General features: G+C 33.2%; 2 protein-coding genes across 2 annotated transcripts; one reads left to right on the top strand and one right to left on the bottom strand.

Moving 5' to 3' along the window:
- Positions 1 to 47: 47 nt before the first annotated feature.
- Positions 48 to 3,409, bottom strand: LOC115761701 (cofilin/actin-depolymerizing factor homolog). Its single transcript, XM_030703577.1, has 4 exons — positions 3,285 to 3,409; positions 1,224 to 1,414; positions 397 to 502; positions 48 to 343 (listed from the first exon to the last, which is right to left on the bottom strand). Exons 1-4 carry the CDS (start codon positions 3,285 to 3,287, stop codon positions 197 to 199), a joined length of 447 nt encoding a protein of 148 aa, XP_030559437.1. The 5' UTR covers positions 3,288 to 3,409; the 3' UTR covers positions 48 to 196.
- A 5,619-nt stretch (positions 3,410 to 9,028) lies between these two features.
- On the top strand, positions 9,029 to 14,519 carry LOC115758671 (catenin delta-2). Its single transcript, XM_030699416.1, has 4 exons — positions 9,029 to 9,122; positions 10,402 to 11,247; positions 11,648 to 12,204; positions 12,261 to 14,519. Exons 2-4 carry the CDS (start codon positions 10,421 to 10,423, stop codon positions 13,196 to 13,198), a joined length of 2,322 nt encoding a protein of 773 aa, XP_030555276.1. The 5' UTR covers positions 9,029 to 9,122; positions 10,402 to 10,420; the 3' UTR covers positions 13,199 to 14,519.
- Positions 14,520 to 14,946: the final 427 nt, after the last annotated feature.

The following is a 14,946-nucleotide window of genomic DNA, read 5'->3' as shown; positions in this document are numbered from 1 at the left end:
TTTACAAATGTTTTCTATTTACAACGTAAATTAAATGATACAAATAGTTTTCATTATAATTTTCTTTATTTATACTGAAAATACAAATTATGTAGAAAATTCTCATACAAATTGGGGATCTTGACCGGATACAAATATAATCACTGATTCATGCAATTATTTAAATGCATTGCACAGAGACGTTTGTCATTGCAGCCTACTGGCGATCAGTAGCACGAAGCTTTTCCTCTACAGCCTCACGGGATGCTTCTGACAAATCAGTAGCTTGTATATACTTTTGGACCCCCACCAAAGATTTTTTTAATGCATCAAAAGAGCTAGAGTACAACATCTTCTTCTTAACCTAAAGTATATAACATATTAGTTAGTTTTTCAAAGTCAAACAATAAAAAATACCTTTGCAGTATCAGGACACCATGACATAAGGAACAGCTTTTGTTTCTTTGAGCTCTCTGACGTGCCTTGGCATTGGTGCATATATTCAAAATCAAAGAGACCATATCTGAAATATAAAAACAGAAATGTTATCATATACGTACAAATAATTGGCCCACAATGGCCGCTCTATTCGATTCGATTTATAAGTAATAAGTGTGGATATTACATTAGATAGGACACATTAACGCCGTGGTTTCGTCAAATAATAAAAAAGACAGATTCCCTGATATTTTTCCTAGGTGTCATTTCGGATCATAAACTCAAATTCGAATCGCACGTGGTCAATAAGGGCGGGACTGTCATTTTGCTATACTCGATGGAGTTTGTCGATCCCTCAACAGAAAATTATATTCAGTTCACACATTCTTTTATTATTTGTCCTTCATGAATTAAACTTGGATCCGGGTGTTCATCATATTCCAGAAAGACACATAATTTACTTTACTTGTTCTTCCCGTTTAAAAAAGATTCTACGAGATTCCCCGCCGAGGAGTACTCGAACAGGAGATCCCATGAGCCTTCCCCAAACAATAACACCAGTTTTGAAACAATGCTAGGCTGCGCGTGTCATAGTAATATGTAAATGGATATATTTAGAAAGTATAAAGTATATATAAAGAAAGAAGCACCGATTACATCAAACTATTTTTCCTTATGTTTATGTTTGCGCGCACATGTATACATAGATTCTTACAATTGGAATTTTATTTATTTGTGTGCTTATCCAAAAAATTATCCAAATATGTCAAAAATCAATTTTTGCCATTTTTTTACATTTAACTTACCGGCATTCTCCTGGACCACACTTCTGAATATCTTCTAGAAACTGGTCGTATTCGCTATTCCGATCTCCAACAGTTTCAACGTCGATCTGTTTTTCATCGCGAATGTAGAAAATAACATAACGGTGCTTTTTATCCTTCTTTATTTCCTCGTATGTTGTTTTGCATACATCCGACACAGTTACTCCAGAAGCCTGTCGATTATAAGAATTGACAAGAATAAGGCAAGCAGCAAAACTTATCATTTGCATGTTAAAAGCTACATACACTTGGATATGTATTGTAGCTTAATATTATATTTGTAATTAAGAACAGTCTACAGAAGTTTACGCTCTTTTTCAGGGCTTCATATTGAAAATAAAAGAATAGGTTTCTCTGACTTTCATATCGTTACACGTTTCTCTATAAAACGATTGTATTTTTAACTTTAATAGCTGATCGAAATTATAATTTGCTAAAATACTAAGATATAAATATTTAATTTTGGTTAAGGCATATTTACTAGCCTTACGGTTTAGCAGATATGCTAGAATAGTAAAGCTCTCTTAGAGCTGTACCTGTTAACCCCGCATCCTATGATAACTTTTATCAGCATTTACATAGTGTTGGTTAATGAAACAAAAGAAAGCCTTTGGATTTTTGTCAACTGCAGCTAATATGTTAACAGATTTTTGTTTAAATGGAAAATATTTATTAATAAGTAATAAACTTATTATTATTAACTTTAACATATTCTTCATCTTCATGGCTAACAAAGAATAATAATACTTGTTTGTATATTTTTATTTATTTAATAAGTGCAACAACGAATACACAACTTTCTGACGTTCGCCTTTTTTTAACATAATCAATGCACCGTTATCCTATGCAGATTAACAGTCCGATAGCCAAAAGTCGTGTTCATCGAGGCATATTTCGAACCACTTTATGTACACATGTATATATTTATATATATGTATATGTAAAGGCCTTTTGGGGTTGCAGACTTCTTGCCTTTTTTTTTGTACATTTGCGAAAAATATTATCTAACGATTGATAAGACGCACAAGGCAGAAAAAGTATAAAGACCAATAAAATTTCAATCGATGGCCTGCTATATTATATATGTACATATGAGAAATAAATCTGATTTAGCCGGATCCAATATGTATCAATATAAATTAGTATATCAAATAATAGGTTACTGAAAAACTAGTTTAAGATATACAGGGAATAACTAACAAATCCTTAGATATTCATATTCATATGAATATTTTGCATTAAACTTATAAAAATACTAAAAAAAAAAAACGCTTGGTTAAAAATAATTGCAACATTTTTTGCATGTGAGTTACCAGTTGATTTTCGTTTAAGTTTCCCTAATATCGAATATATGAAAGGTCAAAAAGAATTTAAGATTTTATACATATACACATAACTATATACACACAAAACTCAAATAGTAAATACAAAAAGCAAGTTTGTGAAAATCATTAACCGGCATGCCCACACATTTCCGCATGGACATGCACATTGAAAATGTGTATACTAAAATACTATAAAAAAGTATATATATATAAATTTCCATACATTTGTATATATCTACAAATACACATAAATGTACAAATAACCGAAAATAGTGATGCCTCCGATTAATATTCGGAATATTACTCAGCATACTCTGACTAATGTCTTTGTATGTAATGCATGTGTATGTATACCGATGTATCCATAAATATACAAGCATGTCTGCATGCATATACACATTCGTAAGTATACATATTTGGATTGAGTCTATATATATATAACTATATATACATATATGTGTAGATATGAATGTGTCTAACCAGCTTATATACCTATATCGCATTGTTATATACATATTTGGGCTAACTTTTCTTGATTTATAAAAATAACTTTATATCAAACAATTATATTTTTGGTGTATGCCACCATCGCGAATATCCATGAATCATCGTATTTTCAGTACGATTTGCTAAGATATGAACGTACCTATTCATATGTATGTACCCAACAATATTTATTATAAAATTTCATCTTAAACCTAGCTCTTGAAGCCCTTACCATGTTTTCTGCAATATGCGAATACTTTTACAAAATTTATAAACCAATTGCAATGTATATATTTAAGTTTAAACAGAAATACTTCTTAGCCTTCCGACCACAACGAAAAACCGGACTAATCAATTTGGGTGGTGGTTCCAATGTATCGATTACTGCATGAGTTGCTGGACTAAACAAAGATGGGTGAAATATATGTTGTAAGTGTAACCGAAATGGTGGAAATGGAACGATATTGTAAGACATTTATGCCTGGTAGAGATGGCAGCGTTGGTATGCATTAAATGCATTACGTCCATTTTTCGATAAATCTCAAATCTGTTTCTGCATATCTACTTTACGTGTTTTGTTAAATCGACAACGATCATTGTTATAATGCATAGCAATCAAATGCAATATGGCCTAAAATGGATATGTATGGTGTGACAGCAGTTTGTATATTTTTGTTGTTTTTCTATTTTTCTAAATTCCGTCGCAATATTTAAGAAAAATATTCGTGTGGAGGCCGTTAATAAATATGTTCCTTAGCCGACTCTCATAAATCCTTAATAGACATAGGTAAAAAATTCACATCCCATAACTTGGTCAAATCTCATCCGATTTCCATGAAGTATGGATCTGTGTTCATGGTTTGGCCACTAGATAAATGTGGCATCTAAGTCTAGCAACATCACTTTTGGTCAAAATTCATGTTAAACTGTATCCTCAAATATCTTATATAGACATAGACCAAAATTTCCCATACACATAAATCGGTCAAAACTCAACCGATTTTCACGAGGCTTGACTTTTTGTCAATGATTTTCCTTCTATAATAATCTGGCATTTAAATCTGACTTCATATTTTTTAGTCGAAATTCAAGTCAAAATCGTACCCCTGAGATTCGTATATAGACATGGGTCGAAATTTTTAACCACCATAACTCGGTCAAATCTCATCCGATTTTCATAAGGTTTGGCTTTTTGTCAATGATTTTCCTTCTATAATAATCTGGCATTTAAATCTGACTTCATATTTTTTAGTCGAAATTCAAGTCAAAATCGTACCCCTGAGATTCGTATATAGACATGGGTCGAAATTTTTAACCACCATAACTCGGTCAAATCTCATCCGATTTTCATAAGGTTTGGCTTTTTATCAATGATTTTCCTTCTATAATAATCTGGCATTTAAATCTGACTTCATATTTTTTAGTCGAAATTCAAGTCAAAATCGTACCCCTGAGATTCGTATATAGACATGGGTCGAAATTTTTAACCACCATAACTCGGTCAAACCTCATCCGATTTTCATAAGGTTTGGCTTTTTATCAATGATTTTCCTTCTATAATAATCTGGCATTTAAATCTGACTTCATATTTTTTAGTCGAAATTCAAGTCAAAATCGTACCCCTGAGATTCGTATAGAGACATGGGTCGAAATTTTTAACCACCATAACTCGGTCAAATCTCATCCGATTTTCATAAGGTTTGGCTTTTTGTCAATGATTTTCCTTCTATAATAATCTGGCATTTAAATCTGACTTCATATTTTTTAGTCGAAATTCAAGTCAAAATCGTACCCCTGAGATTCGTATATAGACATGGGTCGAAATTTTTAACCACCATAACTCGGTCAAATCTCATCCGATTTTCATAAGGTTTGGCTTTTTGTCAATGATTTTCCTTCTATAATAATCTGGCATTTAAATCTGACTTCATATTTTTTAGTCGAAATTCAAGTCAAAATCGTACCCCTGAGATTCGTATATAGACATGGGTCGAAATTTTTAACCACCATAACTCGGTCAAATCTCATCCGATTTTCATAAGGTTTGGCTTTTTGTCAATGATTTTCCTTCTATAATAATCTGGCATTTAAATCTGACTTCATATTTTTTAGTCGAAATTCAAGTCAAAATCGTACCCGTGAGATTCGTATATAGACATGGGTCGAAATTTTTAACCACCATAACTCGGTCAAATCTCATCCGATTTTCATAAGGTTTGGCTTTTTGTCAATGATTTTCCTTCTATAATAATCTGGCATTTAAATCTGACTTCATATTTTTTAGTCGAAATTCAAGTCAAAATCGTACCCCTGAGATTCGTATATAGACATGGGTCGAAATTTTTAACCACCATAACTCGGTCAAATCTCATCCGATTTTCATAAGGTTTGGCTTTTTGTCAATGATTTTCCTTCTATAATAATCTGGCATTTAAATCTGACTTCATATTTTTTAGTCGAAATTCAAGTCAAAATCGTACCCCTGAGATTCGTATATAGACATGGGTCGAAATTTTTAACCACCATAACTCGGTCAAATCTCATCCGATTTTCATAAGGTTTGGCTTTTTGTCAATGATTTTCCTTCTATAATAATCTGGCATTTAAATCTGACTTCATATTTTTTAGTCGAAATTCAAGTCAAAATCGTACCCCTGAGATTCGTATATAGACATGGGTCGAAATTTTTAACCACCATAACTCGGTCAAATCTCATCCGATTTTCATAAGGTTTGGCTTTTTGTCAATGATTTTCCTTCTATAATAATCTGGCATTTAAATCTGACTTCATATTTTTTAGTCGAAATTCAAGTCAAAATCGTACCCCTGAGATTCGTATATAGACATGGGTCGAAATTTTTAACCACCATAACTCGGTCAAATCTCATCCGATTTTTATAAGGTTTGGCTTTTTGTCAATGATTTTCCTTCTATAATAATCTGGCATTTAAATCTGACTTCATATTTTTTAGTCGAAATTCAAGTCAAAATCGTACCCCTGAGATTCGTATATAGACATGGGTCGAAATTTTTAACCACCATAACTCGGTCAAATCTCATCCGATTTTCATAAGGTTTGGCTTTTTGTCAATGATTTTCCTTCTATAATAATCTGGCATTTAAATCTGACTTCATATTTTTTAGTCGAAATTCAAGTCAAAATCGTACCCCTGAGATTCGTATATAGACATGGGTCGAAATTTTTAACCACCATAACTCGGTCAAATCTCATCCGATTTTCATAAGGTTTGGCTTTTTGTCAATGATTTTCCTTCTATAATAATCTGGCATTTAAATCTGACTTCATATTTTTTAGTCGAAATTCAAGTCAAAATCGTACCCCTGAGATTCGTATAGACATGGGTCGAAATTTTTAACCACCATAACTCGGTCAAATCTCATCCGATTTTCATAAGGTTTGGCTTTTTGTCAATGATTTTCCTTTTATAATAATCTGGCATTTAAATCTGACTTCATATTTTTTAGTCGAAATTCAAGTCAAAATCGTACCCCTGAGATTCGTATATAGACATGGGTCGAAATTTTTAACCACCATAACTCGGTCAAATCTCATCCGATTTTCATAAGGTTTGGCTTTTTGTCAATGATTTTCCTTCTATAATAATCTGGCATTTAAATCTGACTTCATATTTTTTAGTCGAAATTCAAGTCAAAATCGTACCCCTGAGATTCGTATATAGACATGGGTCGAAATTTTTAACCACCATAACTCGGTCAAATCTCATCCGATTTTCATAAGGTTTGGCTTTTTGTCAATGATTTTCCTTCTATAATAATCTGGCATTTAAATCTGACTTCATATTTTTTAGTCGAAATTCAAGTCAAAATCGTACCCCTGAGATTCGTATATAGACATGGGTCGAAATTTTTAACCACCATAACTCGGTCAAATCTCATCCGATTTTCATAAGGTTTGGCTTTTTGTCAATGATTTTCCTTCTATAATAATCTGGCATTTAAATCTGACTTCATATTTTTTAGTCGAAATTCAAGTCAAAATCGTACCCCTGAGATTCGTATATAGACATGGGTCGAAATTTTTAACCACCATAACTCGGTCAAATCTCATCCGATTTTCATAAGGTTTGGCTTTTTGTCAATGATTTTCCTTCTATAATAATCTGGCATTTAAATCTGACTTCATATTTTTTAGTCGAAATTCAAGTCAAAATCGTACCCCTGAGATTCGTATATAGACATGGGTCGAAATTTTTAACCACCATAACTCGGTCAAATCTCATCCGATTTTCATAAGGTTTGGCTTTTTGTCAATGATTTTCCTTCTATAATAATCTGGCATTTAAATCTGACTTCATATTTTTTAGTCGAAATTCAAGTCAAAATCGTACCCCTGAGATTCGTATATAGACATGGGTCGAAATTTTTAACCACCATAACTCGGTCAAATCTGATCCGATTTTCATAAGGTTTGGCTTTTTGTCAATGATTTTCCTTCTATAATAATCTGGCATTTAAATCTGACTTCATATTTTTTAGTCGAAATTCAAGTCAAAATCGTACCCCTGAGATTCGTATATAGACATGGGTCGAAATTTTTAACCACCATAACTCGGTCAAATCTCATCCGATTTTCATAAGGTTTGGCTTTTTGTCAATGATTTTCCTTCTATAATAATCTGGCATTTAAATCTGACTTCATATTTTTTAGTCGAAATTCAAGTCAAAATCGTACCCCTGAGATTCGTATATAGACATGGGTCGAAATTTTTAACCACCATAACTCGGTCAAATCTCATCCGATTTTCATAAGGTTTGGCTTTTTGTCAATGATTTTCCTTCTATAATAATCTGGCATTTAAATCTGACTTCATATTTTTTAGTCGAAATTCAAGTCAAAATCGTACCCCTGAGATTCGTATATAGACATGGGTCGAAATTTTTAACCACCATAACTCGGTCAAATCTGATCCGATTTTCATAAGGTTTGGCTTTTTGTCAATGATTTTCCTTCTATAATAATCTGGCATTTAAATCTGACTTCATATTTTTTAGTCGAAATTCAAGTCAAAATCGTACCCCTGAGATTCGTATATAGACATGGGTCGAAATTTTTAACCACCATAACTCGGTCAAATCTCATCCGATTTTCATAAGGTTTGGCTTTTTGTCAATGATTTTCCTTCTATAATAATCTGGCATTTAAATCTGACTTCATATTTTTTAGTCGAAATTCAAGTCAAAATCGTACCCCTGAGATTCGTATATAGACATGGGTCGAAATTTTTAACCACCATAACTCGGTCAAATCTCATCCGATTTTCATAAGGTTTGGCTTTTTGTCAATGATTTTCCTTCTATAATAATCTGGCATTTAAATCTGACTTCATATTTTTTAGTCGAAATTCAAGTCAAAATCGTACCCCAAGATTCGTATATAGACATGAGCCAAAGTTCCCCACCCCAATAGCTCGGCCAAATATCATCCGATTGTCACGAGGTTTGGCTCTTTGTTCATGGTTTGGCCTCTAGGTCAGTTTATTAGCATATAATTCCGGCAATATAATTCTTGGTTAACATTCATGTGGTAATTGAATCCATAAATGTCCTACATAGACACAGGTCAAATTTTCCCACTCCCTCAACTCGGTCAAAACTCACCCTCCACGAGTTATTTCCGCTAGTGTTACAATCAACAACGTGGCGAGGTTCTGCTTAAGTTTGTTTATCAGTAATCTAATGACCAAACAAAGACAAAATATATTTTTTACCAAACTTTACGAAATGTTAAGAAACTTTAAAATAGTATATAAGATATAACTTACCCAAGCAGTGTAAAATAATTAGTCATCTTAGTAGCTCAATCAGCTTGCGTGTTCCATGTCCATAAATCCAAAAACGGCGCTAGTTTTCTTTGAAAAGAACTGATAAATTGAAACACAATCGGAGTAAATATATCAACTCCAAGTTTGAATTAGCAGGCAAAAGAATAATATATCTCTAGTGCTGTTCGTGGAGTCTTTTGGTCGAAAATACCTCACGTCTATTTAAGTTAATATGAATGTTATCATATCTTTCTGGTATTTTTAAGGTGAGTAAAATATAATCATAAATCTCAAACTAAATGCACAAAAAAATGTATCTGAAGCGAATGTAAAGCATTCAGAAGGCACATACGAATGTTCAAATAATTATCATTTAAGAAAAGGCATAATGTTGTGCCAGAAATATTATACATTTAAAATGTATTGCTAGAAAGATTTGTGAACAAAATTCCATTGGAAGTAATAAAATAGGTATATTGTCGATGTATAATTATGTACATGCATTTTTGTAAAGTGAACTAGTGATTGCTGCGAAAAATCAATATTTTTAGTATGTACACATAAATATTTGTCCGTATGCCTCTTTAAAGCCCCGCTTCATTAAATCTGTTGTGACAAAATATATAAACAGTTTTGCAACTATATAATAGCTTTGATTTGTAAAGTTTATTTATTTAAAGTGATTACTATTGTTTAATCTGTGTAAAAATATGTAGAGCCAATGCGAATACATATTTACTTGCAACTAAAAGGGGCGTGCCCTTTTCAAATAATGTATGCATGTATGTTAAGTGCAGGGAAAATAACCAACATGCATACATACACACCTTTGCCATTATATACAAGTTTTCATTGTTAGCTTTCCATAAAAAAAGTCAAGTAAATCTTATTCCAAGTTAATTTGTTGGCATCAACTCTGGGTTAAATATGTTTATATGTATGTGATTGCAATTTTTTGTGCTCGTAAATACAGCGCGATCAACAAAGAACAAAAGCTTATATTATAGGCATGGAATAAAAAGATAGGCCTTAAAGTTTATCCTCAACAATAGGGCACATTTGGGGATCATTATTGGCAAATACCCTTCACGCTATTTACTTATCCTTATATAAAAAGAAACTCATTAAACTACAAGCTGCGCCATTTCGGCTTAGACATTGCATCTACTATGTACGTATTTTGGTATTTATTTCGGCATATATGTACTTATTTTGGTATTTTTTTGGCTACGTAAGAATGCATGTACTCTTGCACTTGCAGGTGAGTGTAGAGCATCTAATCTGGGAGTATTCCGATTATATCATGGGAGTATACCGATTAGCTTCAAAAATGTATATAAATATCTTTAATTGTATAGCTTCTTTGGAAAGTAAATGCCAATTTCGAAACCAGCAGAGAAAAATATTTGTTATACTAAATTTTCTTTATGCTCCTATATCCCTTTATCTATAAAAAAAAGTTTAAAACATAATATTAATATTGTATAGCTAAAAGTGGAAGGTGTGCATTATATACAACAACAAAATTGTTTTGTTTCGTTCCAGATTTTAGACTGCTTTTAAAATGAATCCTCAACAAAATTCAAATTTGGAGCAGTCATTGGTAACGGAAGCGGGTCATATACAAGCCCAATATTCTGCTTTTCAAAACTTTGAGCAATACACCGCTGCCGGATATACAAATGCACCGTTATATATTTCAAAGCCAACTGGTATTGGAGCTATCACGCGTATAGCTCCTCATTGCTCTGCAATTGGATCTCAAAGTAAAATAGAAACAGCTCCACAAGAAGTGGCTATGCCCGGTATGGAAGGCCATACATTAGTTCCAACCGTAAGATACATACAAACACCACAGTTTGATGAAGCAGGTGATTTTGGTATACCTGTCCTACCACCGTGTGGGCTAGAACCTCATTATACAGACGAACCATCTATGCCATATGGTTATACTTCAGATGCCAATTATGGATTGCCCGGTGTAAGTGCAAATATCAAACAATTTGCTTCGAGACCATTCGACAATAACCTTAATGGATCTGAATCAGCTATAGATTCTCAATGTAGATCTTTTGAGAGTCAAGGCGATTTTAAATTAGTACCATTTGCCACAAATTCACTAAACACTGTTCCACCCAGAGTCACAGAGAAAGAGGATTTCATTGGTGGATCGGACAGTGATCTTTGTTCAACAATGAGATGGCGTGACCCAAACCTTTCAGAAGTAATAAGCTTTCTAAGTAATCCTAATAATGCTATAAAAGCGAATGCCGCTGCATACCTTCAACATTTATGTTATATGGATGATCCAAATAAGCAGCGTACAAGAACTTTGGGAGGAATACCACCATTAATTCGATTATTATCATATGATGCACCAGATATTCATAAGTAAGTGCCCAAACCCAAATGAATTTTATGTTATATCCGGAGGTAAGTATATTACATTACAATTACAAATGTATCCTTGAGCACATACGTTTCAATGCCGAAAAAACATGACTGTCCACTTGAAATTGAATTGCCTATAATTTTTTGATCATTCAACGCACACTTGTGTTATACTGGTAATTAGAGTCTAAACATAAGTCTGGTCCTACAAAGTTAGATTAGTTAAAGCATGTAGATTTGTACTGATAAGAAAAAAATTTGATGAAAACCTGGCTTGCCGTTTTTTCTTCGTTATCATTCATTTGGCATCATTAATTTCTCATATATTACAAAATTAATAAATGCAATACTACAAAACATCGTATACTAATTATAATTTTTTATTTATATTTTTTTTTAGAAATGCTTGTGGGGCATTACGCAATTTATCATATGGTAGACAGAATGATGAAAATAAACGAGCAATAAAAAATGCCGGAGGAATAGAAGCTTTGGTACACCTTCTTTGCCGGTCTCAGGAAACTGAGGTTAAGGAGTTGGTAACTGGAGTTTTATGGAATATGTCTTCCTGTGAAGACATTAAACGGTCAATTATTGATGAGGCGCTGGCTGCTATAGTATGTAACGTTATTAAACCCCACTCAGGCTGGGATCCTGTCTGTTGCGGGGAAACATGCTTTTCGACAGTATTTCGAAATGCGTCTGGAGTTTTGCGAAATGTCAGTTCTGCTGGGGAGCACGCACGAGAATGCCTTCGTAATTGTGAGCACTTGGTTGAATCTCTTCTCTACGTTGTTCGATCTTCCATTGAAAAAAACAACATAGGAAATAAAACAGTAGAGAACTGTGTCTGCATTCTTCGCAATCTTTCGTATAGATGCCAAGAAGTCGAAGATCCAAATTACGATAAGCATCCTTTTATTATTCAAGAAAGGGCTGTTCCGTCATCTTCAAAAGGTAACACAAGTAGTTTTTCAATAAATTTATATTAAGTTGTGATTATTTATATCCAGGTGAAAATTTGGGATGCTTTGGGACAAGTAAAAAAAAGAAGGATTTGGCATTAAATGAGTCGCAACAGGACTACATATTTTCAACGGAATATTCCAAGAATTCAGGAACAACGAATAAAACAAACAAAGGATATGAGCAGTTGTGGCAACCTGAAGTGGTGCAATTCTATCTTTCCTTACTGCAAAGTTGTTCAAACCCAGAAACTCTTGAGGCCGCTGCTGGAGCAATTCAAAATTTGTCAGCTTGTTACTGGCAACCAAGCATTGATATTCGAGCTACTGTGCGCAAAGAAAAAGGTCTTCCGATACTTGTAGAACTTTTACGAATGGAAGTTGATCGTGTCGTTTGCGCTGTTGCCACAGCACTACGCAACCTTGCTATTGACCAACGAAATAAAGAATTGATTGGCAAGTATGCTATGCGCGATTTGGTACAAAAACTTCCGTCTGGGAATGCTCAACACGACCAAAATACATCAGATGATACTATCACAGCAGTATTGGCAACCATTAATGAAGTCATTAAAAAAAATCCCGAGTTCGCGCGTTCTCTTTTAGATGCAGGTGGTGTAGATAGACTAATGAATATAACAAGACGTAAAGAACAATATACTACGTGTGTTATAAAGTTTGCTAGTCAAGTTTTGTACACAATGTGGCAGCACCACGAACTGCGTGAAGTATATAAGAAAAATGGATGGAAAGAGCAGGATTTTGTCAATAAACACTTTGCAGCTCACAGCACCCCACCAAGCTCACCAAATAATGCAAACAATACGCTAAACAGACCAATGGCATCTCAGGGAAGAACGCGTTACGAGGATAGAACAATTCAACGTGCCCAGAATTCATCATATAGAAATAAAGATGGAACTGGAGCTGTCATGTCCAGCAACGATTCAGCATTGTTGTCAGAAATGGTTCGAAAACAATTATAAAGTGTATATTTGTTTTTTATTTTACCAGTTATATATGCTCACTATATAACTCTTAAAATAACTAAGAGGTGAAAAAATAATTGTTTTACTGGGTCTTTTTAGTGTTTCTGTGGTGGTGGAGTGTATGAAAGTAAGATTTGGTTGTTACATTTTTTCTGTCAGTAGACATTTATTACATATCAATGCAAAGTAAACATTTTAAGTATGTGCGAAAAAAAATATTTTTAAACATTTTAGAGCTGGGAATCCGAGTATTTTCTCAGTTCATTTAGAATACGTTAACACCATTAAGCTTACTTGCTATTCTCTGTAGTAACATCATAATGAAACGAATAATTGATTAGCATGTAAAAGTAAAGTTTTGTCTGCTAAAAATATCCTTGTTGGACTCGACGAGCGCAAAAATCAAATGCCACCATACTTTTCTAATGTAGTTTAACGACGGGTAAGTTTTTCTTATGCTTAGTGCAATTGTGCAACAGGAGTATATATAGGACGAATAGTCGGGTAAATCTAGCCGTGTCCGTTGGTCTGTGCGCAGTTCCATTTGTATAAAAGCGCCAATTTCAAAGACTATGAGTGGGGCATATGGAATCTTGGTTGCAATTTGTAGTATAAAGCATAAATCAATAAATGATTTCAGCCTTTAAATTTGCAAACAAAGTGCTACAGAAAAATTTGTTATGAAGGTACAAATATATCGGAAAAATGAATTTTATGGTGGTGACTCCAAAGTTAAATGAACCCCATTTTGTGGGTCTATCTTGGCATGTGTGCTCAAGTATAATCGGATACGTGGAGTGTCCTGGTTGGGTACTTATGACTTGACTTGCTTGTTTCGGCTATATCGCATTAAACTACATCAGAAAGTTGATTGATTTATTTATTAGTGGCCGTGTAATTGTATATAATTATTTTTATATATTTTTTTTTAAAAATTCGATTACTTTTTCTTGAGCTGTAAAAAAGACCCGTAGCCCTTAGAATTATATAAATATAAAGACCCCAAAGAACAAATTTTGTGTTTCCTAAGTTATTATAGTAAAAATTTTTGTTTCCTTTGATACTTTATAAGATTAGCATGGATAAACATAATTATAAGAGGTGTGATTTATTTCAGACCAACTTTATGCATTTGGCTACAAATAAATATTAGATTTGTGTAAATTTATGTATATTTATGTATTGTTACACAATTAAATACAGTGGGTAGGGTTTAATCTCGCATACCGTAACGGGCATGAGAAAAAATTAACTTGAATAATTATTGATTGTTTTTTTTTACTAAATTAAACAAGAATAGTAATTCGGGGTTTGTCATAAAACTAAACTATATTTTTAATTTTTATATAAACATTAAAAAATGTATATCTTAAAATGAATAGTCAAAATAAATAGTTTTCTGCGGGGCGCTGAAGGTTCAATACTCGTGCCGACGCCAGATACGTAATAATATTAATCAAACAGCAGTATTTTTGTAAGAAAGCCTTTGCAACGCACGAGATCCCATATCCTGCTGTACCAATCTCATTCGTATAACCACTAATCAAACAATATATGTTGTTGGTTAGTGGTTGTTGGTTAGTGGTATAACGTCCGGACTAGGACTACGACTAGACTAGGACTACTCATCACAACCAACATTGACCAACATTTAGGAGATAAAGCAGCATATATTTACGTAATAGTCTAAATGGGACAGATGAGTTTATTTGGTTAGTCAACTCATGAGCCAATTTCAGCGAAGA

The sequence above is a fragment of the Drosophila novamexicana genome, unplaced genomic scaffold, assembly GCF_003285875.2.
Source record: "Drosophila novamexicana strain 15010-1031.04,08,12 unplaced genomic scaffold, DnovRS2.1 tig00000008-arrow-pilon, whole genome shotgun sequence".
In the NCBI taxonomy this organism is placed as follows: domain Eukaryota; kingdom Metazoa; phylum Arthropoda; class Insecta; order Diptera; family Drosophilidae; genus Drosophila; species Drosophila novamexicana.
This window is presented reverse-complemented; position numbering and strand designations above follow the sequence as displayed.

Excerpts from the sequence above, each read along its gene's own strand:
- LOC115761701 (XM_030703577.1), bottom strand. Across the intron at positions 503-1,223 it reads TGTGGTCCAGGAGAATGCCG|ATATGGTCTCTTTGATTTTG; the intron begins GTAAGTTAAATG and ends TTTATATTTCAG. Across the intron at positions 344-396 it reads GGTGTCCTGATACTGCAAAG|GTTAAGAAGAAGATGTTGTA; the intron begins GTATTTTTTATT and ends TATATACTTTAG.
- LOC115758671 (XM_030699416.1), top strand. The coding sequence starts at position 10,421 with ATGAATCCTCAACAAAATTCAAATTTGGAGCAGTCATTGGTAACGGAA. Across the intron at positions 11,248-11,647 it reads GATGCACCAGATATTCATAA|AAATGCTTGTGGGGCATTAC; the intron begins GTAAGTGCCCAA and ends ATTTTTTTTTAG. Across the intron at positions 12,205-12,260 it reads TGTTCCGTCATCTTCAAAAG|GTGAAAATTTGGGATGCTTT; the intron begins GTAACACAAGTA and ends ATTTATATCCAG.